The 27,990-nt window shown below is 48.3% G+C and overlaps 1 protein-coding gene across 1 annotated transcript; it reads right to left on the bottom strand.

Moving 5' to 3' along the window:
* Positions 1-2,776: 2,776 nt before the first annotated feature.
* LOC136496424 (serine/threonine-protein kinase PBS1-like) lies at positions 2,777-10,741 on the bottom strand. Its single transcript, XM_066492091.1, has 5 exons — positions 10,255-10,741; positions 8,976-9,178; positions 6,069-6,258; positions 4,136-4,527; positions 2,777-3,513 (listed from the first exon to the last, which is right to left on the bottom strand). Exons 1-5 carry the CDS (start codon positions 10,454-10,456, stop codon positions 3,034-3,036), a joined length of 1,467 nt encoding a protein of 488 aa, XP_066348188.1. The 5' UTR covers positions 10,457-10,741; the 3' UTR covers positions 2,777-3,033.
* Between the last annotated feature and the right edge of the window lie 17,249 nt (positions 10,742-27,990).

Here is a 27,990-nt window from a genome sequence, read left to right as displayed (position 1 = left end):
GATCCGGCTTCAGATTGAAAGATCAAACCCTGTAATCTTAGCACCACAACTCCTCTGGTTATCAACCAAGACACGGATCCAGTTGACCTCGCTAAGAAGGCTAATCCCTGCCTGCGCAACGAAGAACACAAGCAAGAATAAGAAAGAACGCAACCAAATTATAGATGAATGATTAATCTCACGAAGTTGGGGTCTCATAAACCGATGAACAGCGAAACTGTTCTTGACAGATTAATGTAAGCAAAACCTAAACCCTAATGGAGGGACGGCGGTTGTTTATGAAGACTTTAGGGTCGTGCAAGACCCCTGGACGCGCCCCTAATGGCCCAAACTCGATACATGGTCCAACGGACCAAAAAATGGTGCCGCAGCACCCTGGCAGATTCTGGACACTGACTTGTTTCGATGATTTCCGTTGATTACGAATAGCTTTTGATGTGAAACCACTTGTATTGGCTTTCTTATCAAATTAGCTTTCCATCCATATGTGGATCATCGAAAACGGAGTTCGGATGCGTCCTGGGTGACCAGTTTAAGGCAGACTGGTCCTGGAGGCCGAGACAGACTCGAATTCTTGTTGGACTGGGCCTCCGGCTTGTGTTGAACGTCCTTGCTGGTCATCATCACCTCCACCACTTCCTCTAAGTCCTTCATGACCCTCTCCAATGTTTCTAAGCAAGATAACATCATTAGGTAGTAGTCTATTATCAAAAGTATGAAAAGTATCGCTTAAGAACGAGCTCGCCTCTAAATTGAGTTGTCGCTTTCGAGCCCAGGGTCATTGGACCTTGCATGACGGTTGGAGGATCAGCGGGTACCTCTGAAAAAGTGATGTCCTTCATCACGACTGCCAGGACGGAGTGGAGCGCCTATGACCGGCAGACGATGCCTGCACATGGTGCTAGTGACGGATAGGGCCGCGACGTGGAGCTATCCCTATTGACGTCTACTAGGGTCGGTGGGACCCGCATAGAAGAGAGAAGGACCCGTCGAATATTGGGGGACTTCTTTCTCCTTCTGATTCTCCTCTTCTCCCTCTACTTGTAACCTCTGCTTTTCCTTTGCCTATAAAAGGGAAAGCAGGGCATCCCTATTATGGGGCATCGAACGAACGATCGCAACACATCCGCATCCAAACTTGACTCGACTCGACTCGAATCAGAGCTCACCACTACACACCACCAGAGACTTAGGACCAGTCCCTCCCTCGACCGTTTGTAACCCCTACTATGAACTTTCAGTGCTAGTAACCCGAGCAATAGCAACGAACTGGACGTAGGGACATTCTGCCCGAACCAGTATAAACCTTGTGTCCTTTTAGCACACCTTCCGAGCCAAATGCGCGATAATATAAATTTACTTGTTGGTGGCAACTCAAAACACCGACACTAAGAGGGCTTTAACATCCACATATTGCTCAATAAAAAGAAAGAATTATTGTATAGGAATCTGCACATAAATAAGCCTATGTTGCATCCTTTGTATTTGTATGCTATTTTTAAAACAACAATGCTACCATTAAGACGTTCGGTCAGATGCCTCACTCCACTCACTACCGCATGCGTCGCTCACCTAATAAAAAACCAAATCAACTTTTGCACGCCTCTGCTCTGCTCTGCTTCGCTCCCACACGCAGCGCTCTTCTTCGCTCCCGCATGCGGCGCTCGACTGCCAGCCCCACCAGATGCAGCACGCGGCTGCCCACAAGCATCGCCGGGCTGCTGCCTCAGGTGAACTCCATATGCCGACGAGCCTCCATTCTTCAAGCAGCAAGGAGATGTTTGCGTTGAAACTATATGTTGCAAGCATCCTGTTTTAAATGTTTCAGATGTATTTTGCAAGTGTTTCAGAGGTATGTTGCAAAGTGTAGATCGGGATATTGCACATGTTACAATGGTTGTACACGTATGTTGCAAGCTTCTGTTCTCAATGTTTTATCTGTTTTTTTCGACGTATGTTACAAGTGTGTTTACCTCGATGTTGCATATGCTTTTCACACATATGATACAAGTGTTTTATGCTGATGTTGCATATGTTTCAATAGTTTTCAAGTGTTTTATGTGTTTTGCAAGTATTCCAGACACATATTTCATTTGTTTCACACGTATGTTGCAATTGTTGTATCTGGATGTTTCAAAAACTAGATTGAGTGTTGCATATCTATCCTCGCCTTTCTGCTGTCTCGCCTCGGTGTCAGACGCGGGAAGGCGAAGGTGGTCCCCACTGGCACGGGCAGGCCCCCACGTGCTTGCGGGCGAGCGTAGTAAGCGAGACGTGGATGGGTAGGTGCAGGATGCGAAACAGGGGGCAGCAGCGCGGCCGGCCAAAGGGGGGACAGTGTCCAAAGTCCGGGCGCTAGCCACGTCCTTTCTAAAATACTATAATTAATAAAGGCTTCAACTTTTTTCTAAAAAGAAAGTACATACCCCTGTTTGCTTGTGATCTCGGAACAGCACCTGGCCAAGCAGCTCTCAGAGCCTCTTCAACGTGCCTGAGCAAGGAACCCAGGGCCAGGTCCTCGAGTTGGATCCCAAAATTTCCGATTGATTCCTGAACCCGAATCCCAAACTTTCTGATTGATTCTAGAACCGGTGTCCACACGCTGGAACAAGCACATAGCGCCGTACATAGCGCTGTCACTGAAGACATATCAGGGGCAAATGGATGTGAAGCTGGCCCACTTAGATCAGTGCTAGCCAAGCCGACATTTTTTTCCGACAGAACAACAAAAGACACTGCTTAAACAGGCAGAGGGGAAGACCTCAAAGGACGAATGTGACAGAATGGGTTCCAACTAGTCCTTCACCGTTGCAAAATTTTCCGAGGATTTACAGGCACGACTCATACACATCCAGAACAAGCATCCTTCTCCCTCCGTTTCCCCCCAACGTTCCTTTTTCTTTTGTTTTACACCTACAAATGTACACCTAACAAACACGGGAAAGGGGAAACCCAATTGTCTTCATCCTCACCACACAAAGGCAAAAACAGTCAGACAGCACGCACAGGCGAAACAGTCCTTGGTGACCGACGCTACCCACCTCCGGTCGGAGAATCCAGGCTCCCCTGAGCAGCTCGCCGCTTCTCCCGCCAGTTCTCGCCCCACATCTTTGCCTCGGCCACCATTCGCTCCCTGTCCTGGCCCCTGTTAGCGGCCCCTGGGATCTGCTCTCTGGGGGAGTCGGCCCGGTCCTTGCTCGGCGACCTGTGGCCAGAGCTGCCTGCATCGTCATTCTTGGAAAGCACCCTTCCACTGTCAGCAACCTGGTTCCGCTGGTCGCTGCTGCCTGCTTTCTTGGATGTGTGCGCCAAGCTAGGATCATAAATCTGGTTTGCAAGGTATGACAGAGCGGTCACAACGTCGGCAATGAGTGGGCGCGATGCAGCCTCTGACTGGATGCACATTGATGCCACCGCAAGCGCCTGGTAAAGCCCCCGTGTAGGGAATCGCCCCTCCAGGCCCGGGTCAGCCATCTTTGGGAGCTTCCGCCTGTCATTGAAAAGGGGCCGTGCCTGCCAATAAAGAATCAACTTCATTACATTGTCATCAATCAACTGAAAAAGGCATATGGAAGATCATAATCATTGACCATCATAGAAGGATGGCTAATGTTCATTCTCTTCCAAGACGTAATATGTGCTTGTATGCATATATTTATCTAAGCAACCAGATATTATTTGAGACTGTAAGCAGGATGTATTGCATTGAGCCTCTTGGGCAGTATATAATACAGAGATTTGAGGCGCAATTCACCTCCCTGGATACATATACCAATATCTGATTACAATCCTAACTACCAAATATACTCGTTACATTTTTTAAGAAAACTAAAGGTAGAACTTCAGACTGCATTTCTAGAGTCTAACATAGTTTTCTATCACAATCAGATCCAACAGTTTAACATCGAAATGAAGAGCTATCACAATCATAGAACTTATGCCTAATCATATAAAAGACTGATTATTCTTATACACCTCCTAGATTCAGTTTCAGTTCCAGTTCAAGTTCCATATCAAAATTAGATACACTTTCCAAACAAATCCTTGGAAGGCCAACATCAACAAAGAAAATACTGGTTACCCAACAGTTTAGCGTATTCAACAAATGATTCATGAACAGTTTGAACAAACTTACCCATGACACAAGGTTTTGCTCTGACGCTGGTCTGGTGCTGTCAATGGCCTTCCGGCCAGTAATCAACTCAAGCAAGACAACTCCAAAGCTGTAAACATCTGACTTAACTGTAAGTTGTCCTGTCATAGCATATTCTGGGGCACAATAGCCATATGTTCCCATAACACGCGTTGAGACATGAGACTTGTCACCAACAGGACCCAACTTAGCAAGACCGAAGTCTGATAGCTTTGGATGGAAGCTCTCACCCAATAGAATATTTGATGACTTGAAATCCCTGTAAATAACTGGTGGCTGTGCCTTGTCATGCAGGTACTCCAGCCCTTTAGCAGCACCTGCAGCAATTTTCATCCTAGTGTTCCAATCCAAGGGCTCCTTGTCAGGAGGGAGATCTGCATTAAGTGCTAAGTTGATTCAGAGATAGAAAATATACCACTGCTGATAGTACTACAACACTTAACTGCAACAAAGTCAAAGTGCTTATAATATGAATGAATTTCTCAGCAGATTTTGTAGAAACTGCAGATCTGCACAACGAATACTTCAAACATTGGCAGATTATTGGTTCCTGTTCCCAATATTGACCCAAAAGAAAATGTTTCTAGTGCACAGTTGCCACTACACTCTTGGGAACATCTGACATGAGTATATGACAAAGTTCAAATATGACCTTTCCGGGCACAATATTGGTAGACCACACCAAGTTCACAAGAAATCTTAATTGGGTTACTGTTGATTTGGTGATCTATTTCTTTCCTAGGCTCCAATAACTGCCATGACAGAACTGCTATAAATACTGTATTCTTATGTAACAGGAGGCGCCTTCTGTCTGTCAACTAAGTAATTATACATGACCTTTTTATCTGAGTAATCAAATTAATTATCACGTAAGTGTAACACAGCAGTAATTGTATTCCAATCCAAGGAATTATAAAGGGGGAAATGAAATAAGCAACAAAAATGAACCTAAACAAAGGTAATTTTTCGAACACATTTTCAGTCACATGAAGAATAAGGATATGCCATCGGTAGTATAATCATATATAAGTGAACAATTTTTGAAGTTTTAACTCCAAATCTGTAAACAAATTCCACAGAAAAATGATATAATTCCCTTATTTACTCTGTTTAGAGATTTCCCTAGAAAGGTACAATAAATAGTTGCAACTCTATGAGTCTCTCCAAACTTCAATCTCTATTTCTCTATTTAGAGAGATCCCATGAATATTCTCTTTATATATCCCGTCTCTCCAACGGACTCTCTCAGTTTCATTCTCTATACTCCAATGGTTTATCAAATTTTCCTTCTATGAAAAAATCATAAGAGAACTACCATGTATTGAATTTAGAGAATGATACAACCTCTCCATTAGTGGAGAGCGAGAAGGGTGGTTTTGGAGAGCGGAAGAGATGGAGAGTGGTTAAGAGATTCTATTGGAACCTGATTTTTTTTGTTTGTTTTATAAATTGTGATAAAGAGCCATGTAGAAAACCTCTCAAATGGTTGATGTAAACGAGCTACTACTGCACTTAATTCTACTGTGCCTGTAATCAAGATGCAAATATGAAAAGTACACCCAAATAAGGTAACGATGGAAATTAGGAAGGCACGGCCATGATTGACTATTGAAAAAAAAAACTATTGGCTACTGGGTACATTATGTTCTGCTGCATGGACAAAAGGACATGGGAGAAAAGTGTCTCACAATCATGGAAATATGCATTAATGCACATGGACAAAATGAAACACATTGGCAGAAAGATGGGGCCAGACAGCATGGCAGATTGGCAGCATATACTCCAATAGGCATGTGAAAGACAAGTACTAGCATGCACTGAACAGCACACAGTAGCAGCAAGTAACCATAAACAGGAAACTTAACAGGCACTAATATGCAAAAGACAAATATAGAAAAGAAACGAACAGTCTTACCATGCAAATGGTCCTCCAATGATCCAAGTGGCATGTACTCATACACGAGAAGGCGTTGATCTCCATCAGCACAATAACCAACCAAATTGACAAGGTTTTGATGATGCAGCAAACTAAGCATAAGAACTTCCACTAGAAACTCTTTGTTTCCTTGATTACCATCCCTATTCAGCTGTTTGATAGCAACAACCTGCAACAGATTATTCATCATTTCAGTAAAATACTAATGCAGTGCCTCATCTTACAATTCAGGATTTCAAGTAATTGTATACGAATCAAATGGCATGCATAAAACTTGTTTGTCTGTTTCATGTCATTCATCTTGTGAATTTAAAATGAAGGACCTATGAAACAGTCTAAAGTGCCCTCATTTATCAGGTCAGTATAAGTTGGATCAGCTATAAGTGAACACAGATTTTTTTGTGCCTATGGGCATCCACTACACATGTGCAGAGTGCATACAGCTGCTTTTTCTTGAATGTCCTAGACAGATCAATAACTCCGCCTATGTTGTCTCAAGCCTTGGTAAAGGAGGAGGGTTATGATAGGCGTGGCGAGCCAACGTTAAATCTAGCCATTCTAATGGAGATGAAACCCGAAAGAAAACCGTTGGGGCGTAACCCTCTTAGCGACGCGCCATATCGGAACCCGGGTATGGTGTTAAATGGGCAAGGGCCAGGTCAGCACCCCCTTGGTGACTCGCCGTGTCGCGATCTGGGCATGGTGTCAAGTGAGCAAGGATCGGGTCGTCGCTTCCTTAGTGGCGCGCTACATCGGCGCCCAGGGTGTAGTGAAAAATGAGCATGGGTCTTCACATCTAAGTCAACGGGTGCGAAGGGTAAGGAAGCTAGTCGAACCAACTAAGATCCGTTTAGGTAGTTGGAATGTAGGGTCGCTTACAGGTAAGTTAAGAGAATTAGTTGATACCGCGACTAAAAGACGTGTAAATATATTATGTGTTCAAGAGACTAAATGGAAGGGTCAGAAGGCGAAGGAGATGGACAATACAGGTTTTAAGATTTGGTACACAGGGACAGTCGCGAATAGAAATAGAGTAGGAGTTTTGATTGATAAGAGCCTCAAGAATGGTGTGGTGGGAGTGAAAAGGCAAGGAGATAGGATTATCTTAGTCAAGCTTGTCGTTGGTGATATGGTATTGAACGTAATTAGTGTGTATGCCCCCAAGTAGGCCTCGACGAGAGTGCTAAGAGACAGTTCTAGGAATACTTAGATGGTCTGATTAGAGCTGTACCTAGTAGTGAGAAGCTTTTTATAAGAGGGGATCTTAATGGACATGTAGGTACTACAAGCGCAGGTTTCGAGGCAGTTCACGAAGGTTTTGGGTATAGTAGTAGAATCAAGAGGGGGAGGAATGTAATAAAAACTAAAAAAGAAATTTTTTCGATCGAACAAGATGCCTGAACGAGTGGAGAAGTATATTGGTACCGATCTATAAGAATAAAGGGGATATTCAAAGTTGTACTAATTACCGGGGAATTAGGTTGATGAGCCATACTATGAAGCTATGGGAGAGAGTTATCGAGCATCGCTTGAGAGCAATAACGCGGGTCTCTATGAACCAATTTGGTTTTATGCCCGGAAGGTCAACCATAGGAAGCCATTTTCTTAATAAGACAAGTTATGGAGCGGTATAGGGAGAAGAAGGACATATACATGGTTTTTATTGACTTGGAGAAGGCTTATGATAAAATACCAATGAATGTTATGTGGTGGGCTTTAGACAAACATAAAGTCCCAACGAAGTACGTCGGGCTCATTAAGGACATGTACAACAATGTTGTTACTAGTGTTTGAACAAGTGATGGAGACACGGATGACTTCCCGATTAGGATATGACTACATCAAGGGTCAGCTTTGAGCCCTTATCTGTTTGCCTTAGTGATGGATGAGGTCACAAGGAACATACAAGGGGACATCCCTTGGTGTATGTTTTTCGTGGACGATGTAGTGCTAGTTGATGAAAGCCAGATAGGAGTGAATCAGAAACTAGAGTTATGGCAGGAGACTTTGGAGTCCAAAGGTTTTAGACTCGGTAGAACTAAAACTGAGTATATGAGACGTGACTTCAGCACTACTACTCGGGAGGAGAAAGATATTAGTTTAGAAGGTCAAGTAGTGCCTAGGAATGATACATTTCGATATTTAGGATCAATATTACAGAGAGACGGAGATATTGATGAAGATGTTAGCCATAAAATCAAAGTAGGGTGGATGAAGTGGCGTTAAGCATCTGGTATCCTATGTGACAAAAGGGTACCACAAAAACTAAAAGGCAAGTTTTATAGGACGACGATTAAACCTGCTATGTTGTATGGTGCAGAATGTTGGCCTACGAAAAGACGACATGTTCAACAGATAAGTGTCGCGGAAATGAGTATGTTGCGTTGGATTTGCGGTCATACAAGAAGGGATCAAGTTCGAAACGATGATATATGTGATAGATTAGGGGTAGCACCAATTGAAGAAAAGCTTATCCAACACTGGATGAGATGGTTTGGACATGTCCAACGGAGACCTCCAGAGGCACCAGTGCGTAGTGAAATCCTAAGCTAGGATAGTAACGTAAAGAGAGGCAGAGGAAGACCGAAGTTGACTTGGGTAGAGGCAATAAAAGGAGACTTGAAAGGATGGAATATACCTAAAGACTTAGCCTTAGATAGGAGTGCTTGGAAAACAGCTATTCACGTGCCTGAACCTTGATTGCTTCTGCTGGATTTCAACTCTAACCTACCCCAACTTATTTGGGACTTAAAGGCTTTGTTGTTGCTGTCGTCGTCGTCCTAGACAGATCAATGATGCCATTGGTACAATTGAGCCACTTTTGTACTAGTCCAACAGCAAGAAACAAGAAAAGTGGAACCCCACTTTGACAACAAAGCTTATTACCTGGCCCATGTCAAGGCGGCCCTTGTAAACATGCCCAAACCCTCCCTCCCCAATGAAGCATTCATCCCTGAAGTTATTTGTTGCGGCTGCAAGCTGGCGGAAGGTGAAGGTCTGAGCAGAGATGACATTGCCACTGGCGTCCCTGAGAACTGAAAGTTCCTTCTTTGAGCCAGCATTGCCTTTGGCCCGTGCCTTGTCAGCCCCTGCACATATCCATTGTCTACATGATCAAGACACAGTCATGCACAAGCAAGCCATTATACAACAACAACAACAACAACAACAACAAAGCCTTTAAGTCCCAAACAAGTTAGGGTAGGCTAGAGTTGAAACCCAACAGAAGCAATCAAGGTTCAGGCACGTGAATAACTGTCTTCCAAGCACTCCTATCTAAGGCTAAGTCTTTGGGTATATTAAATCCTTTCAACACAAGCAAGCCATTATACTAATCATAATAGGAAACATATCCCTGCTTCTAATCAATGGGTTATCATCATGTGGAGTTTCTGAATTTGGAGATGCAAGTCGATATCCTTCTCCCCTTCTAACAATACCCTTCTCCCATCTCTAATAATAATACTGTAGAAAAGATCCGAAGGAAACACAGCATGGTTCCTGTCATTTCCCTCGATCAAATCAACATGCACAAGGGATCAGCCGCTCCATTCGTACCAACCCAACCACCGCGAAGAGACTAAGGCTTTCTCCGCCGACTAACACCCAAAATACAATATCTGTTCTTCCTCTAGGTACGCTACAAGCAAAAGATTTAATACATATTTGGCATCTTTTCCTACAACAAGACCTAAAAAAATCCTTTCTGCAAATAGGTTTCTAGAAGAGAGGATGTCCATATTTTAATTATGCCTATCAGACAACCCAAAATATGTCTCCTTTTTTTTTTTTTTACTAATTTTGGGTCTCTTATTTTTGGGAATACAATATCTGTTCTTCCCTTAGGTACGCTACAAGCAAAAGATTCAATACATAATTGACATCTTTTTCTACAACAAGACCTAAAAAAATCCTTTCTACAAATAGTTTTCTAGAATAGAGGATGTTCATATTTTAATTGTGCCTGTCCGACAACCCAAAATAGATCTCTCCTCTGTTTGGAGACTAATTTTGGGTCTCTTACTTTTGGGTTTGGGTGCATACGGGGGACAGTCTAACACCGAGCATCAAACCTCGCTCGGATCCGGTTCCGATCCCAACAACAACAAACCAAACGAACGATCGATCCCAGGGGGAGAGGGAGACGCGCATAAACAGCACGCACCTGCGTGGTCCCTCTCGACGCGCGGCGGCGCCACCACGGCCTCCTCCGCCCGGCCGCCTCCACCGCCAGCGGCAGCGGTCGAGGACGAGGACGAGGACGCGGCCGCCCGCCCGACGCCGCCATTGCCTCCGCCGGGGCCCTTGGCGCCGTAGTACTTGAGCTCCTCGTCGCGCGTGGAGCCGAAGCACGGGAAGCAGCCCATCGCCGGTGCCCGGCCCGGGGCGGGCTACCACCACCAATCAATAGCTCACCACGGCGCCGCGCGACGAACCCGCATTCCCGCACCGACAAGCCGGGTTGACGGGGCGGGGGAGGGCGGCGAGGCGGCGCGGATCGGGGAGGCGGGGGGAGGCGAACGACGGGGGATTGGGGAGGTGGAGGAGACGTGTGGGCGGCGGCGTCGGCTGCTTTGGGCAGCAGCAGCTGCTTATAGCAGAGGAGGCATCAGGCAGGGCAGGATGCTCCGGCTCCAGCCTCAGGGGGTTGGTAGGACGGAAACGGGAAAGCGTGGGACGGAAACGGGAGGTTAAGAGAGACTTCACTGTCATTTTAGGGGGTGTTTAGATTCCACCCAAAATCCAAAATTTTCTAAGATTCCCCGTCACATCGAATCTTGCGGCACATGGAGCAATAAATATAGGTAAAAAGAACAACTAATTGCACAGTTTGCCCGTAATTGACGAGACAAATCTTTTAAGCCTAAATAGTCCATAATTGGACAATTTTTGTCAAATACAAACGAAAGTGCTACAGTGTCCATTTTCCAAATTGGAAGGGATCTAAACACCCCCTTACAAGGATTTCAGAATAATCATTCTGCGATCTAAGTTGCCTCTTTTGAAACAAATATCTGTGCAAAACAAGCACGTGTTATGCTCATCGCCTTGGCAGTACTTTTTTTTTTGGTCTGTTATATTCCATGGTAAAAGTAAACATTCCTTTAGTTGTGAGTAATTTCTCCACCTATAAATTTATCATTACATTTATACTTTATAATAACTATTTATAGGTGAATTAATAGAATACTAGTAATAGCACTTGATCGTTTGTGGAACAAATTGCTGAGCGGCAACTTGCAAATGGAGCACAGCCATGTCCAAATCAGATGTCGGCTCTTTCACACGCACTACTTTTTTTCTGAGGGTTCAGAGTACTACTGATTTTATTTCGATTAATTTAATTGTCCAGTTGACTCATCTACTAAATACAAGAAGCGATTCTCTATCTATGCATATCGATTCTATTCTATCTATTTAGTCTATTTTTTTAACGAAAAAAACCCAAACAGATTCGTGTATCTGGCCGTGGTGAAGACCCCTGCGACCGATTTAATATCAACTACCTATTAATCCTTCCGCGTAATCGGAAATTGAAAATTGGTAATCAGTAGTAATTACGAAGTTAAATTTCCCATCCCACCAAGTCGAGCCGAGATCATGCACATTATTACCTTTCTTTTCTATCTTTAGGTAGGGATGAAAACGGTACGGATATTTTACGACCGTATTCGAAACCGAATTCCGTTTAGAGGGGTTGAGATCTGTCCGTATCCGAGTCCGGATATCCAACATCCGATACCGTATCCATATCCGAATACTCAAATCGCATATTTATGACGTCGATATCCAATCGTATTCTATCCGACATAGTTGATACTATCCGTATTCGAATCCGAATCCGGACATAAATATGAAAACAAATATAATATCGGTGATATCTGTCCGTATCCGATCCGTTTTCATCCCTATATACATTATTCTCATCGCATATCGCCGCCTGCCTATATCATTCTGATCGGCATTGACATATATAATGGTTAATGGGCCCGTTTGTTTGCCCGATCTCTGCTAGGGCAGGAAGAGGCCGGTCTAGTAAGTGTAGTTTACTGTGTTTAGTTCTGTTTTCATGCAGAGATAGGGTAGTTAGAGATTTTGTTTGTTACTAGCATGTGATAGACTTACCACCAAGCAAATTCCTTTAACTTCTTGTGGACATTATTACAAACAGGTTGAAGACAGTCGTTCCATGGTGGTCGTGACCTTCACATCGTGTCCGCAAACGTGAGGAATGGGAGGTCGCGGCCGTCCGCATGCCAGAGGCAGGAGAAGACGCGGAAGGTCTCTAGGGGCGGCTGATTGAGGTGCATGAAGCGGAGTAGCAGTGGCGGCCAGGAACCTTTCTGACGTCGAGAGGGAGGAGAGAGCATGGCGACCGTGTACCGGAGCGGCGGCGAGGCTACGGAGCAGGCGAGAGAGGAGGAACGGGGTGGATGGCGATGGGAGGTGGGCGTGGAGGCGGACGAGGAGGCCGTGGAGGTGGTGGAGGTGTGGGAGCAAGGTCGAGGACACGATGTGGCGAGCAGTAGCGAGGCACGTGAGGTGCTGGATATCAGTGACTGTAGGTGCAAGCTCACCTCCTCGTTGAAGCCCTTCGCGTTCACCTTAGAGGAGAGGCGACCGCGGCTGCGCCTACGCCTGGAGTCCTCTCGCCGTCGTGCCATGACTGCAACCGTGCTTGCGTTCGGGAGGTGACGAGAGCGGTGGGTGTGAGAAGAAAATAGATCGGGAGGTGAGGAGAGCAAGTGGTGGGCGACGTAGAGAGCCATGCCCACGAGAAATGAAATCCATTTCGGTTTCTTGAGCCGCAGGCTCCACAGTGCTTTAAGTACCATGCGACCCAGGCCCCAGAAGTGTCCAGGCAAACAAACACGGCACGCTGCACCGCTAGGGCATGTCCTAGATCCCCGTTTAGGTAAATAAACACGCCCAATAAAACCCCTACCGTCATGATCAGAAAATAGAGTCACTGGCCTTGGGGATGCTCACATCACCAGCGAGTTGTCCCGGTTGGTGAGCAAAAGCCACCATTTGGGACAGAGGCCGGCACCCCATCATGTCCTCTGGTATACACTCAGGATGGTCTGACCAAGGGCGGATCCAAGTGAGAAGACAGCTTGGCCGGTGAGCAGAAGCTCAATGTAAGGACTGGTTAGATGGCTAGAGGGGGTGAATAGCTTATAAAAACCTTCAATACACAATTCAAAACTGGTAACATGAATTAGTAGCGAATGTAATTCCTAATAAACACTATGTGCCCATAGCTAATCACCTAAACTGCAAGCCTCCTGAACAATTCTAGTGAGCAAAGCAAGAACACACAAGCACAAGCACTAGAAACTAGTTGAGCAAGAAAAGAGTAATCTACTCGACTACACTAGCACAAACAACAACTAGAGCTAAGGCCATTCAAGCAAGTTACTCAACTAGGTAGCTACTTCTAGCAACTACATAAGCATAAGAAGATCAAATAAAAGCGCAAGTGTAGTGAGGTGCAAAACAAAGGGGACAAGTAGATACGATAATTTTTCCTGAGGTTTAGGTTGCTTGCCGACAACTTACATTCCCGTTGTGGCATATGTCCAAGGATCGCCGCTCCTCCGCAAGCCTAGCATGCCAATGAGCTAACTCAATTGATCACAAGGTACACCTACACAATCTTTCATCAGAGCCCCCACACAATCTCCAAGTGGTGCTCATCGATGTCTATAGCCTCCATGTCGTCTACTGAGCCGGCAACCTACAAGAGTAACAAGAACTCTGCAACAAACATGCTCAAGCTCAACTAGTGTCACTAGATGCAAACTTTCAATGCAAATGCACTAGATCATGCCTAATCTCACCCAAATAAGATCTCAAGTAACCAAAGTGAGTGGAGTGGTTTTCTCAAGCTCCAATGTGTGTAGGAATCAACCAAGGGGTCTAGGAGGAGTGAAATACCTGAGCACACCACCTATTTATACCTCCACACAAACCTAGTCGTTGCCAACGTTTTGCACTAAAAATAGGAGCACCCAATAACTCCTGTGAGTGCTGGAGTGATCTAACATTCGACTCCCAATGGCTACAAGTTGCACTGTTCAGCCCTTCAGTAAAAGCACCAAAGATCTTCAATCAATGCAACTGCCAAACTTGTGCAAAAAAAATGCTCTCTAGATTATCTCTTCGGTGACATTTTTGGTATCCATAGCAGAGCTTCAGTGAGATCATTTGAAACCCCATGTCATCGGACACCATTGTTCCCAAGGTCTAGTGCCACCACTCCGGTGAGCACCAAAAGTCAACATGCTTGCCTAGACTTTCTCCTAGCCAACAGACAAGTCAACCAAGTTCGAGTGAGTTCTTCAATGCCCTCACTAGAGAACTCTAGTGACCTCTTCATCTCTCTCTAGAACTTGGTAGAGTTACTCTCCGCTACCCATCAGAGAGATCTGGCGACTAGTGAGTGCAAAAATACTCCACCAATGGTAGTGTGTTCAAAACTTTTTCAAATTTTGCAACTCTAAATGGATTCGCATAGGAATCACACACCTTTAGCACCGAGTTAGCATTTTTAAAATATTTTTTCAAAGGTTTTCACTTGCTTCCTCACCACGTCACTAGGTATAATACAAATGCAAAGGAAGTCATCACCTAGTGGGACTTTGATAATCATAATCGCTTTAGAAGTTCTCCTCTTAATAGTACAACTATCTATCCTATATCCGGCCATGCACTCTATTGCACCTTGACCGATGAAAGCAAAAAGCCTACAAACATACCTTTAGGCTTTTTGCTCTCCATGGTTGAGCATCTCCAACTTTTAGTCATCACCAACTTCACCTTGGTTGCCACCTTGCTCAACACCTTGGTGTGGACTAACCTAGCTTATCACTCAAGTAAAAGCATTAGTCCACTGGTTGTCACTCAATTACCAAAATCAAACTTAGGCTTTCACTCACCCTCACAGTCCAGCAAGGAGAATGTCAATGGGATGGATTGGGGCTAGGTGGAGCATCCACGCACCTGCACCCTGAATTCTCTTTTGAGTGAAAATGCACACCCGCCCCCAAGCCTGATGGTCCCTCGAAACTCATTGGGTTCCCAAACCCCTAGCACAATTAAAGAGAAACTCATGGATTCATCACAACAAGGTATATATAATCGAACCCAAATTCCACTAACATACAATCAATCACTTCCTGATTCATAAAGCATTGGTTGGAGAGACTTGGGGTTGGGCATTAGGGACACGAGGTTCACCTTTTACTATAGAAGATTACCATGCAAGGGTGTTGCCTGATGCGCAGGACCATAGGGGGGACACCATCTGGGAGTAGGAGCCCCACCAACAACAAATAGAGGAGCGGCTAGACTGAGAGAAGGGGTGACAAACTTTGGGCAACAAGCTGTAGGAAGCAGCCAAGCCTGAGCGGTTGATGGAAGAAGGGCAAGGGGAGTTGCCTAAGGAGATAAGATTTCCAATTCAACCAGAATCAAGTCAAAACTTGTTCTAAGTCAACAATAATCATCGAAACAAGTGGGAATCCATAATCTATCAGGGTGGTGTTGTGCCATTCTATTTAGGGCCGGTGGCCCGTGTATCATGTCAGAGCCCAGTAGGGACACGTTCAATGGTTATGTGTGCCCCTAAGACCTTATAATTCATGTGAACTGTTTCCCTTAGGGTTTGGGTTTTGTTTTTGTTCTAGTTTTCCTCGCGAAACAGACAATCTTCATAGTACTTGTGGCACCAAATTCAATTGCTATAAATCAGGGCCCCTGTTCTTGTTTTGTACAACTGTGTCAATTAGTTTGTTCAATTCAAGAACTTTAACCTTTGAGACTTATATACCTCATATATATTTGTAACTTTAGATTGTGTTCTTTATGTTCTTGTTTGTGTTCTTCAATTCGTGTGGAGGAAAAGCCTTCTTGGCAAAATCAATCACATTATGCATGGTTGATAACCAATATAGTAGTGGTGCAGTGGTTGCAAGGATTCAAATCATACTTGATTAGAAGCTCATATCATCAATGCTGAGTTCTCCATCAATCAAATTTGTCCTACTTATCAGATGATCGGGCCAATGCCTCCATCAAGCGTCATGGGCTAGGATTATTGGTTACGCAAGGCGAACAAAATGGTGAGGATGACACCGATGAGTGGCTAAGGGGGTAGCCTCATTGAGAAGCCATGGAAGGAGGAGAGGTTAGTGCAAAAGTGGCTTGAGGTGAAGAGGAGCAAGAGGAAGAGGAAAATAGTTCTGCACCTTAGGTTCCAATCCTACCAACTAATCTAGTAGGCTAGACTAGGAATTTAGGGTTTAGGGTTAAAGAATGCAATGAAAGGTAAGGACACAACCTAGGAAAGCAAGTAAGTGTGGAAGCTTAAATGAGTTAGAGAATGCAAACTCTCAGTGATGGTATTTTTCCCAGGTATCGAGAAGCTCATGCTTCCCCTAGTCCTTATTGGAGCCCCTCATGAGGACAAAGATCCTAGTTAGGTAAATCTGTGGATATCCCACAAGCCTTCTTCATGGACAAGTGGGTCTCTATGTGTAACATCCTAAAAATTAAAATTCAAAATCACTTGTACTCAAAATTATTTTGAAAAATTATTTTGAAAAATAATAATCATTTGAGCTCTATTTTAATCTCCTTTCATTCTGTGTCCACCTCATATATGTGTCCCAGTCCCCTCTCCCAAACATATATCCTGCACACTGTAGCAACGACATCTTCAGCCCATCTCCCACCTCTCTAGCGTCCTCTGCTTGCCTGACAGCGTCCACAAGCGCGGCCCCACGACCACCATGGCGGTGCATCCACGCGTGGACCCCCTCGCTGAAATAAAGAGAACACAATATGGGCCCCACCTCCCTCTCCTTTCTCCTTCCCTCACGCACAGCAAGCAGCATGCAGCACTAGTAGCACGCCTCTGTGCTCGCACACAACACTAACACACTACGGACAACACCCCGAGCAGGATAAATTTTGATATTTAACCCTCAATTCGATGCCTCTCTACAATTGACATCCAATTCGCAAGCCTTTTAAAATTTAACCTTGCACATGATAATTCTTTGGATATGAGCAATTTTGGAGGATTTCTCTCATTTTGTATTTCCAATTGTTTCTTTTCATTGTTTAGGACACAGGAAAAGATGAGACTACCCCTCCTCAAATTTGAAGTTGCTAGAATTTTTCCTCTTGGTATCGCAACTCGCGAGTCGAGATGGGGCCGCGATCACAAGACTTGGGTGCGCCGCTGCCCGTGCAGACTCTCGCCGTCGACCAGCAGCCACCTGCCTCCTCCTCTTGACCCCCGACCTAGTCAGTGCGTCTACCACCATGTCTGCCCAGTAGCCAGACACTAGGGTTTGTGGCCCCCTATGTCCTCCACCGGCAGGCCACCCCCTTCACCCTCCATCGGCCGACGACTGAAGGGGCCGCGACAGCGCAACCCTCCACCCGCTAGATGTCCTAGTCAACTATGCCCGATTTGGCCTTGGTGCCTTGCCTAGATTGCCCCACTAACCTGGAGTATGGCTCCCCGAGACTATAGGCCTACAACGAGCAAAGCAACCGCACTACTTGTGAAGATGCCCTCGACCAACTGGAGGAAGCCCGAGACGTTGCGCTACTACATTCGGCCAAGTACCAGCAAGCCCTACGACACTATCAAGCCCGGCACATTCGAAGCCAAGACCTGAAGGTGGGCGACCTGGTGCTGAGACTGAGGTAGAGCAACAAGGGCCGCCACAAGCTAACCCCGCCATGGGAAGGACCGTACATCGTCTCCCAAGTGCTAAAGCCCGGGACCTATAAGCTAGCCAACGAGAAGGGCGAAATCCTCACCAACGCTTGGAACATAGAACAACTACGTCGCTTTTACCCTTAAATTTCTAAGCATTGTATACATTATTTCTCGAAAAACAATAAAGAAGCGTTCTTTAGTTGTTCTAATTTTTCGAGAAACCCCCAAGCCCATCGTGGGCCTCGGCATTACAATAACACCATAAGGGAGACTCGGCTCTGCCTCTACAGAGGTGCCCACTGTGGGGCTCGAACAAGACAGGCTCTGCCTCTGCAGAACCGAGCCTCCCTCGGGGGCTAGAAGGGGGGACTCCCCCCTTAGTCCCACGCACCATTTTTTAGTTGTTTTTTGAAAAAATTTCTACGCCAAACTCTCTAGCGTGCTCTAATAAATTGATTGTAAAAAACCTAAGGACCAAAAGACTGTCTCAAGGCCAAAAGGCCAGTCGAGTCGCGAGACAGCCTACACCTCTGGGCTATGGCACTCCCTCACCACCTTTTGCCCGAGGGGCAGCTTAGGCTCCGAGGAAGTTTTTTGCAAGAGATATGTTTAGAGACGAGACAGAGGGCAGAGGCTCAGAAATACAATAAAAAATGATTAAGAAGCGTAGATGCATAAGTACTTTAGAAAAAGCCTCAATAGCCACAAGTGTTATGGTACAATCCTAATTTATTTACATGGCCCCTTTGGCCCAGGTCAAGGCTCAGGGTCACCAGCGTCAGCGGACGGTGTGGGAGGCACCACCTCCTCTTCGAACAGCTTGGCCAGCGCCGTGCTAGAGCCCTCAGCCGCCTCCATCAGCTTCGTGACCTCCTCATTGGCCTCCTCGTCATCCTCAGCCAAGACGTAGCCGTCACTGACAGCCTTGAGGTCGACGCCGGCATAGTGCGAGGAGACAATAGCCAGGGCACGCTTGATGCCCATGTGTAGCGCCCCTTGGAGTCGCTCGTGCACTTGGCCGTTCAACGCGATCAAGCGGCTCCTAAGGGAGCTGCCCTACTCGACCCCCTCAACCTCTAGGGCCTCACAGACAGTATGGGCAGCACTCTGTAGCGCATTGTGCTCCCCGATCTTGGCCTCAAGCACCGCTTGCACTGCGACAGAGGCCTCAGCTGCCCGGGAGACCTCCTTCTCTAACCCTGTGCCAAAACAAGCAGGATGGGGTTAAGCGCAAAAGAAAATAAGCCAAACAGGGGCAAAGCCCTATGGGACTCACCCTCGGCTTTCTCTTTCCAGCGCTGGACCTCGACCTGAGAGGCCTCGGCTTTCTCTTTCCAGCACTGGACCTCGACCCGAGAGGCCTCGGCCGCCCTGGAAGCATCTTTCTCTAGCTCTACATCACACCAGGGAGTCAGGGGTCGAACCCAAGAAAACAAATAAAACAAGGGGAATAAGACTCACCCTCGACCTTTCCCTTCTAGACCATAGCCTTGGTCCAGGAGGCCTCAGCCACTTTGAGGGCCTCTACTAGGGTGCCTTTCATCAGCAGGTGCGCACCTTGCTCCGCCCCTAGCTGCCCAGCAAGGGCCTTGGCGGAGGCCATCGCTTCTTTAGCCTAGGACCTAAAGGTGTTCTGATCGCCGGCCACCTAGGTCAGCTCCTCCTCCAACTCCTTGATCCGCGCCGCCAAAGGGGTGGCCTGCTCCCAAGCCGTGGCCGCCTCGGTCGTCATATCGGCATAGCGAAGGCAGAGGTCCTCCACCTCCATGCTTCGTGTTGACAGAAGCTCGTTGGCATGAGCGAGCAAGTCCTTCTACCACTGGAGCTGGTCCCAGACGTCCCTCTCCCATTAGAGGAACAATGACTTCCTGAGGGACCAGGCCTCGAGCTCTTGGATAGGCAGAACGGACGTCATGCACTATGAGAAAACTCAGAAAAAGATGACACTGCATGAGAAAAGAAGGAACATACCTAGGTGACCTCGGGCAGATCATCAGCCACGATGGATAGCGCTGTCCATAGCGACCGCTCCGCCAGATGGCGGTATTGCTCGAAGGTGTCCCAGCGCCCCCCTTGGCCACGTCCTCGAGGGAGAATAGAGGCTCCCCCTTAGGGTCATCCCGACTCTGCCATAAGACACGTGGGTGATCCTACCCATGGGGCTCGGGTTGTACCCGCACGAGGGCCGAGCTTCCCTCGCTAGAGGTCAGAGCTGGCTGCTCCATGGTGCTGGCCGCCTCAGCATCTGCCACCCCCTTCCCCCGGGAAGTATCATCGGAGGAGATCGAAAGGACCTCCACTTCCCAAGCGCTCTCCTGCGGCGGTGGCGGGCCTTGGACCGGGGGCGGTATTAAAGCTTGCCCCGCCTCCATCTCCGCTTTCTGGGCCGCCGCCTTCGCCGCGCTCATGCCGGCCTCCACCACCCTAGCCTCAGTGGTCTCGAGGGCTCCGGTCCCCGCCACCTTGGCCTCGGTGGTCCTGGGTGCCCCGGCCTCTGTCTCCTCGGCCTCGGGAGTCCAAGGGGCCTCGGCCTCGCCCTCGGTGGCCTTGGCAACTGAAGGCGCCTCGGCCCCATCTGGCTCAAGGGCCTCGGCCTCGTGGAGCATAGGCTCCTCCTCCTCCGCTTGCTTTATGGCTACCTCGGTAGCCTCTTCCTGGGCGACTGGCTCCTTTAGGTCGACCCTCACCAACACCGCGCCACGTTGTATGGCGGCTTGCGCCTCCACCACCCATTGGGCGGTAGAGCTGGTGCTCACCTTAAGCGCCTTACGTGGCACCAGGGCGGGCACTTCCGCCTGACGCTTCTGGCTGAAGGCAAAACACAAACAAGGTCAGCATATGACCAAGGAGCGAATGGGAGATGCTGCCAACTCCGCCGAAAAAAACACTCACCTTAAATGGGGACACAACCGCTTCGGCACTGTGTCCCTCCTCTACAACGGCGGCGGCGGCGGTGGTGGCATGGCCTCTGTGTCCACCGGTGTTGGTCGGCCCTTGCCAGACCTCGGCACCCCCTCAACCCTCTATGGGGGTAGTTGCGTCGCCCCCGCTGCCGCCTACTCTACCTCCGCCATTGAGCCCACTGGGCTGACAGCGCGCTTCCCTAACACCCGTGCCTCGAGCGTGTCAGCCTTGGCCTCGGGGCGAGCGATCACTAGCCCTGAGGTGCCCTCCCCTCCTCCTCCTAGGAACACCAGGCCGCTCGCCGACACCCTGAGCACCGTCCCCCTGACATCAAGGAGATGGTCCAGGGGACCCCACCCCACCTCGCTCTCGTCATCTTCGCCCGAAGAGTTCATCGACAGTGATGGTGACGGAGACGCCTCCACTGGGAGACCGTCCTGCCTCTACTGCCGGTGGTGTTTCTCTAGCTCCTCACGCTCAAGGTTCTTCCTCTTGCGCTTTTCCTCCTTGGCGTCCTTCTGCTTCTTTTGCACCTCGGCATGCGCTCGGTTCACCGCCCGCCGCTCTGCGTCCTCGGGAACAGGCGGTGGGGAGGCTTGCACATCCCTCATCCCCTGTAGGAACGGTGAACACAAATAAGGGAATAGGAAATGGTGAGGAACAAGGAGGCCTCGGGGGCCGCAGCAGCGCGTGCCTGACCAGAGAGAGGTACCCCTATGATGGGCGCATCACGAACGGGGTTAGACCACCGATCCTCAGCCACCCCTCCACCGTCTCTCTCACCCAACATAGAATCTCCTCATCGAAGAGGGCGACGGCGGACATTCGAATGCCCTCGATTGGCTCATCCGGTGTCATGTCGAACAGGTGCTGCTGTTGAGCCATCAGCGGCAGCACCCTCCTATAGTGGAAGGCAGCCACGACCATAGCCACCATAAGGCCTTGGCTCTGTAGCCTCTCCAGCCCCTCCAAGAGTGGCTACAGCTTGGGCTGATCGACCAACGGGACGCTGTACCTCCACTTCTCCGGCTGGCTCTCCATGGCCCGCCCGGTGTAGGGGGAAGCCCGCCGTCATCGTTGCAGAGGTAGAACCAACTGTTGTACTAGCGACGGTTGGATGACGTGAGCTGGGCCGGGATGTAGAGGTGCTTCTGGTCTTGGCACACTTGGAGAGTGCAGCCGCCGGCCCTCATTGCCTTCCACGTACCCACCGTGCCCGTCAGCTTGGTGGTGAACCCCACCCGAAAGAGGTGGAGCCACAGCTCCCAGTGGGGGGCAATGCCCAGGTACCCCTCGCAGACGGCGACAAAGATGGCCGCTAGTGCAATGGAGTTGGGGTTGAAGTTGTGGAGCTCCACGCTGTAGTAGTGCGGGAGCGCCCGCATAAACCGGTCCACCATCAGGCCGAGACCACGCTCGTGGAAGGACACGAAGCTCACGATGTAACCATCGCGTGGCCTCGGCTCCGGCTCGCCTCCCGGAGCAATCCACTCTAGTCTATTGGGGTCAGTAACCGGCGGAGGAGGCCATCATCGACAAGCGACTGCAGCATCTCCACGGACACATTGGACGAACCCCAAGGGTTCGCCTGAATGACAGTAGTGCCACTGGCCATGAGTGCGGTGGAGAATGCGGCTATGGCGGTAAGGCTCGCTCTCCCTCTCTCCTCCTTCTCCCTTCTTCTCCCCGACGCTCTCTATTCCTAGCAATGGCTCGAGGGCAGCAAAGACGAATGCAGGCAAGGTAAGGGGGAGGGGGGTGAGGCTCGTCACGTATTTATGCAGGAAGGGGGCAAAATGGATGGGCGATGAAATTGGGGAAGTTTCCCTCAAATCTGGCATAGTTAATCCAGATCCGATTGAACCGCCCATGTACCCACCTTTTCCTTATTAATCGCACGCACAGTTATATCCCATCCGCTGACACTGCATCGCATCCGACCACAGCAATGGTAGGCATCGTTCTATCTCCCCAAGAAACTGCCTCAAAAGGCGCACCTACCATTGTCAACCGATGGGAGGGGAATATCCCCCACCCGATTCCTTTTAGGCAAAGGAACTAGGCACCAAGCCCGTTATGGTCCAGGGGTTCGAAGGTTGGGCCCCCGAGGGTCTCGACAGCCACCCTAGGACAACAGAGTCAGGGACAACTATGGGCGAGCCTGTACATGGCCAAGGCCTGAGCAAGCGATCGCTCGGGATGCCCTAAGTCATGTCCGAGATCGGCAGGGAGGTCTCCAAATGGGATCCCACTGTAGGGAGGCAACGAGCCCCCGGGGCTAATCGAACGGCCCTAGGACCCACTAGAGAAGCCCTTTGGTACTTTTGGAGTGCGTCTCTAGACTGCTAGCCAACCCCTATCGAATGGGGCACGGGCCTCCACTCAGACTTACCTGATAATAGCTCACCGAAAGTGTCACCGCTCACGCCCACCGAGGGTAGCCTAGCATATTCCATCCCTCCTTCTGAACAAAAAGGATGTGCGAGGGTCGCACAAAAAGACAGGGAAACTCTTGATTGCCCTCTCGCTCCATGTAGAGGCTCGGGGGCTCTTCCTGCAACCAAGCCAAGACCAGGTGACCCAAACTCACACTCGAGGGCTCGGCAAACAACCCCTCCTTCTGAACGAAAAGGATGCGCGAGGGTCGCACAAAAAAGACAGGGAAACTCCCGATCGCCCTCTCGCTCCATGCGGAGGCTCGGAGGCTCTTCCTGCAACCAAGTTAAATACCAGCGACCCAAGCTCGCACTCGGAGGCTCGGTAAAATGCGATAAAGGACATCGAGCCCATTACGGTCCAGGGGTTTGAAGGCTGGGCCCCCGAAGGTCTCGATAGCTGCCCTAGGACAACAGAGTTAGGGACAACTATGGGTGAGCCTATACATGGCCAAGGCCCAAGCAAGCGATCGCTTGGGATGCCCTAAGTCTTGTCCGAGACCAGCATGGAGGTCTCCGAATGGGATCCCACCATAGGGAGGCGCTGAGCCCCCGGGGCCCATCGAACAGCCCTAGGACCCACTAGAGAAGCCCTCTGGTACTTTTGGAGTGCGTCTCTAGACCACCAGCCGACCCCTATCAAATGGGGCATAGGCCTCCACTTGGACTTACCCGATAACAGCTCACCGGAGGTGTCACAGCTCATGCCCACCGAGGGTAGCCTGGCATGCTCCACCCCTCCTTTCGAACGAAAAGGATGCGCGAGGGTTGCACAAAAACACAGGGAGGCTCCTGACCGCCCTCTTGCTCCGAGCAGAGGCTCAGGGGCTCTTCCTACGACCAAGCCAAAGACCCTACGACCCGAACTCGCACTCATGGGCTCGGCAAACACAATAAAACCCCTCGCACGACATGAGAAAAGCCCCTAAAGGAATAAATCTACTCCTCCAGGGCCTCGAGGGCTACACCCGGTGGGTGCGCTCGTGCGCACCCACCGAGGCCTTGAATACGAAACACCATCCCTACCAGGAGCTACCGCGAGCCAAGTCTCATCAAAACCTCAGGGAGAGCGCTCACACTCTCCCTGAGGCTCGGGGGCTACTGTCAGGTATCATAAAAGGGGTCCCCTAAGTGAAAACCAAAAAAATCACTTAGACCCTATCAAAATCAAAGCCAAGAGACAACTACTGGCTAACCCCCACCCTGTCCGAGGCTACCGATTCTCTGCCTCGCTCGAGGCCTCGCACGAAAGGCCTCGGATGGGGAACCAATTCTCCACCTCGCTCGAGGCCTCGCACGAAAGGCCTTGGACTGAGGAACCAATTCTCCATCTCGCTCGAGGCCCCACACATAAGGCCTCAAATAGGGAACCAATTCTCCGTCTCGCTCGAGGCCCCGTAGGTAAGGCCTTAGATGGGGAACCGATTCTCCATCTTGCTCGAGGCCGGCTCAGCGTCAGCCCCGTCGCCTCTGCCTCGACCGATTTCCCTGACAGAATGTCACATACAACCAACCACTCCCATGATGTCAGCTGGATAATGGCTCGACACAGCGGAGTGACCAACGAGATGGGAGTCGCATTAACACTATGCCGTCTAGGATAGGACAGGGTAGGGGTTACCGGCCACTGTGCTCGGCACTGTGCCCACGACTGACGCCTGTACTGCACTATACTACCTAACCCCTGCTCCGAGGACAGCGCGGCGTGGGGAGTCAAGTCCGGGTACCTATAGCCTCGAAATCAGTGTACAGGACCAACTGCTCCCTCCGAGCCTCGGCAATCCACTTCAGGGTCTCAGTAGCCTCAGGATTCACACCCACCGAGCCCCCTACGATGGCTCAGCCTCGGCACCAACTAAGCCTTGACTCTTTACACTGTCAACACACAGCGACCAGCACAACGTCCGCCATGCCCTGTGCCAAGCTATCACTGGAGCTCCCACATCGCATAGGATCAGGTGTGACTGGCGTGTCGCTCCAGTGCATCAAGGACATGACCGCTTCGCTAACCATGCCGCCACAGCAACAAGCTACAGGGCTCGAACATGCCACCTCTGTTCACATGATGCCACATAGCAACCCCATGTAACGCCCCTACGCCTCCCTTCAACTATAAAAGGGAGAGACTGAGGCCACTTCTATGCATGGACAGACGGGACATATGAGATAGAAAAACACTCACGAGACACATAGAGGTAGACAGACGAGCACACGAGCTCATAGGTTGATGAACTCACGCATAGACGCTCAGACGAACACACACTCAACACTATGTGATCCGCACGCTTCCGCACTGCCTGAGATCAACATCTCAAGCAATTCACACTGCTCCACGCAGAGATCTGGGACTAGCTCCCTCTCTCGCCCTGCTTGTAAACCCCTACTACAAGCACCTCGGTGCAAGGAATACAAGATCGATCTCTCAGACTGGACGTAGGGCACCTATTGCCTGAACCAGTATAAACCTTGTGTCTCTTTGCATCACCATTCCGAGATTAGGGGCACGCAGTACATTTTCACTAGTTGGTTGAGGGCCTCGCTGGTCCAAAACACCGACAACAACTTTCCATAAAGGATGTGATCATAGATGGGATAAACATCCTTTGAGGGTATGAGAAGCTAGTTAACCAATATCCAAACTGGTTGTAGCGGTGCAATCACTGAGATGTCAACTGATGGAAAGCTACATAATGTTCCATGTGTGCAGTGCTTATTTCTCTGATAACAACACTGTATTACCTGAGTCCATTGAGTGAGCGAATGAATGTGATAGCTGACTCTGTTGACTCAGCAGTTTTCGACGATCATTATTTAAGGGAATCCTCGTATCCAAGCGGCCACCGTTATCTGAGTTGTATCTGAGGCAACCTCTTGGGTAAAACACATGGAAGGTACCAAAGGACAAGGCAAAATTGAAAAACATTGCCAAGGATGATGGATAGCGAGGCCTAGAGTACAATAAATGTTGCAAGTATTTCCTCAAACTAGGGAAATAGTTCACTACCATGCATTTTGAGTATGATTCTCCTTCATGGTGCAGTTGCTCAGTACGTTGAGTTGACTTGCATTATATCAAAACTATCTTTGTGGAACTACTTTTGACATTGGGGCTTCATTTCTAATGGCAGTCAATATCTCCAAATCACAATTTGAAATCTGTTGTTTGACACCTTTCAAATTGCTTCCGATTTGCAAGGGTACCAATTGACTCGTAGAACACCTCGATTGCTCGGAACATTGTTGATAGAAGAGGCCAAGAACAAGGTACAAAGGGGTCCAAGGAGTCTTCTTTAGGGCATCTAAAGGATTATCTAGCAACAATTATTGACCGCGTTACATACCTTGGCATCAATTGCAAACACATCAAATGCGAAGGATGATCGCAGTCACAAAGAAATTATAGATTCTGTACTCTTCGGTTTTCTGTTCATATTTCACAAACTAGTGCTCCATTGTGCATGAATTTTGGTAGAAATATAGATCCCTGAGTCCCCTAATTGCTCACCAAAATTCAGATCAAACGGATACGGTTTGACTATCCAAACAATGCGGCTACCAAAACTGCTCTATTATGTAATTATAGCGTACCAAATTGACAAAACATCTCTCAATTCCGATGTTTCACTCAACCAATCCTCAAACAAACTTATCGCTGCATTGACGTGTTACCCTAAGTGAGGAATGAGGTCACCAAAGTTTGAGGCCATTCCAACCATGTTTGAGTCACTAATCGCTGGCTTGAAGATGTTCGGTTTTGTACCCTAAAATCTAGACAGATTTCTCGTTCTTCTCTTTCTTTGCTTCACACGTTGTGGTCTGTGTTTTATACTCTCGATCTCTTTGTATAGCAGCAGCAGCAGCTCTTTTCTCTGAGGATGTAGACTAAGGTTTTCCATATGTGGTTCTTAGGAAACAACTTAAATCGTTTGATTTAGACACCAACTTGACGACTGCACAAGCATTGGACTTGTGGCTATGTTTTTGGGACACAAAGCCTACTCTACATGGAGGGACTGTCCTACAGAGATAAGGAACCATTCCTATATATCCTTCGGCATTTCATCCAATAGAGTCCTGGACACATGTGTTAGTGGCACCTAGGGGCACAAAGATGCTGACTGAAACTAGGGACGTGCTTGCTCTAGCTCTTTACTTAGCTGAATATGGCATCCTGCACTATCTGTGTGATTGTCCAAGATGGAATTGACTTGACTACACAGGGCCTAGAGAAGAAATTAGTACTAGGCATCGCTGACCTGCTTTGCTGTTCCTTCGCTTAGCATTGTCCTGTGAGACATAGCCTTCGGAGCTACCAAAGAGTTATTACCTAGCTAGAGACTAACTTTCCTATTGGTAACTAAGTAGTTGTCTCTCAACATATAAAAGTTCTAAATCTTCACTCTTGCCAACAATAGTTGTGATTGACGCATAACAGATGGTTGCCATCGAAGTTAGCAGAAAAGGGGTGACACTGAAGAAGGTCGGTTTGTGTCTACATGATCCTTATGCACCTAAAGATTGAGAACTTGGATAGGAAACTCATGAGTATTAGGTGCCCTATTACAGCACATAATATCCCGGTCCATTTATCATCCCACTGATAACTTGTTCAACTTTAAGTGTTGTGTGCCTTTTTGATCCAACGGGGATGACATAAGTTGCTCACTAGTTGATCGATGTCATTACAAGGACAATCAAGTAGAGTCACTTATCTACCATCTCTTGTAGTCTGTTATTGTTGATGTCAGTGACCTATTCTTCAAAGGTTATCCTTTGGACGGCTTTAGAAGGAAGCTCTACTACTTTTGGTCTAATATAAGGA

This window comes from Miscanthus floridulus, chromosome 12 (genome assembly GCF_019320115.1).
Source record: "Miscanthus floridulus cultivar M001 chromosome 12, ASM1932011v1, whole genome shotgun sequence".
Taxonomy (NCBI): Eukaryota; Viridiplantae; Streptophyta; class Magnoliopsida; order Poales; family Poaceae; genus Miscanthus; species Miscanthus floridulus.
This window is presented reverse-complemented; position numbering and strand designations above follow the sequence as displayed.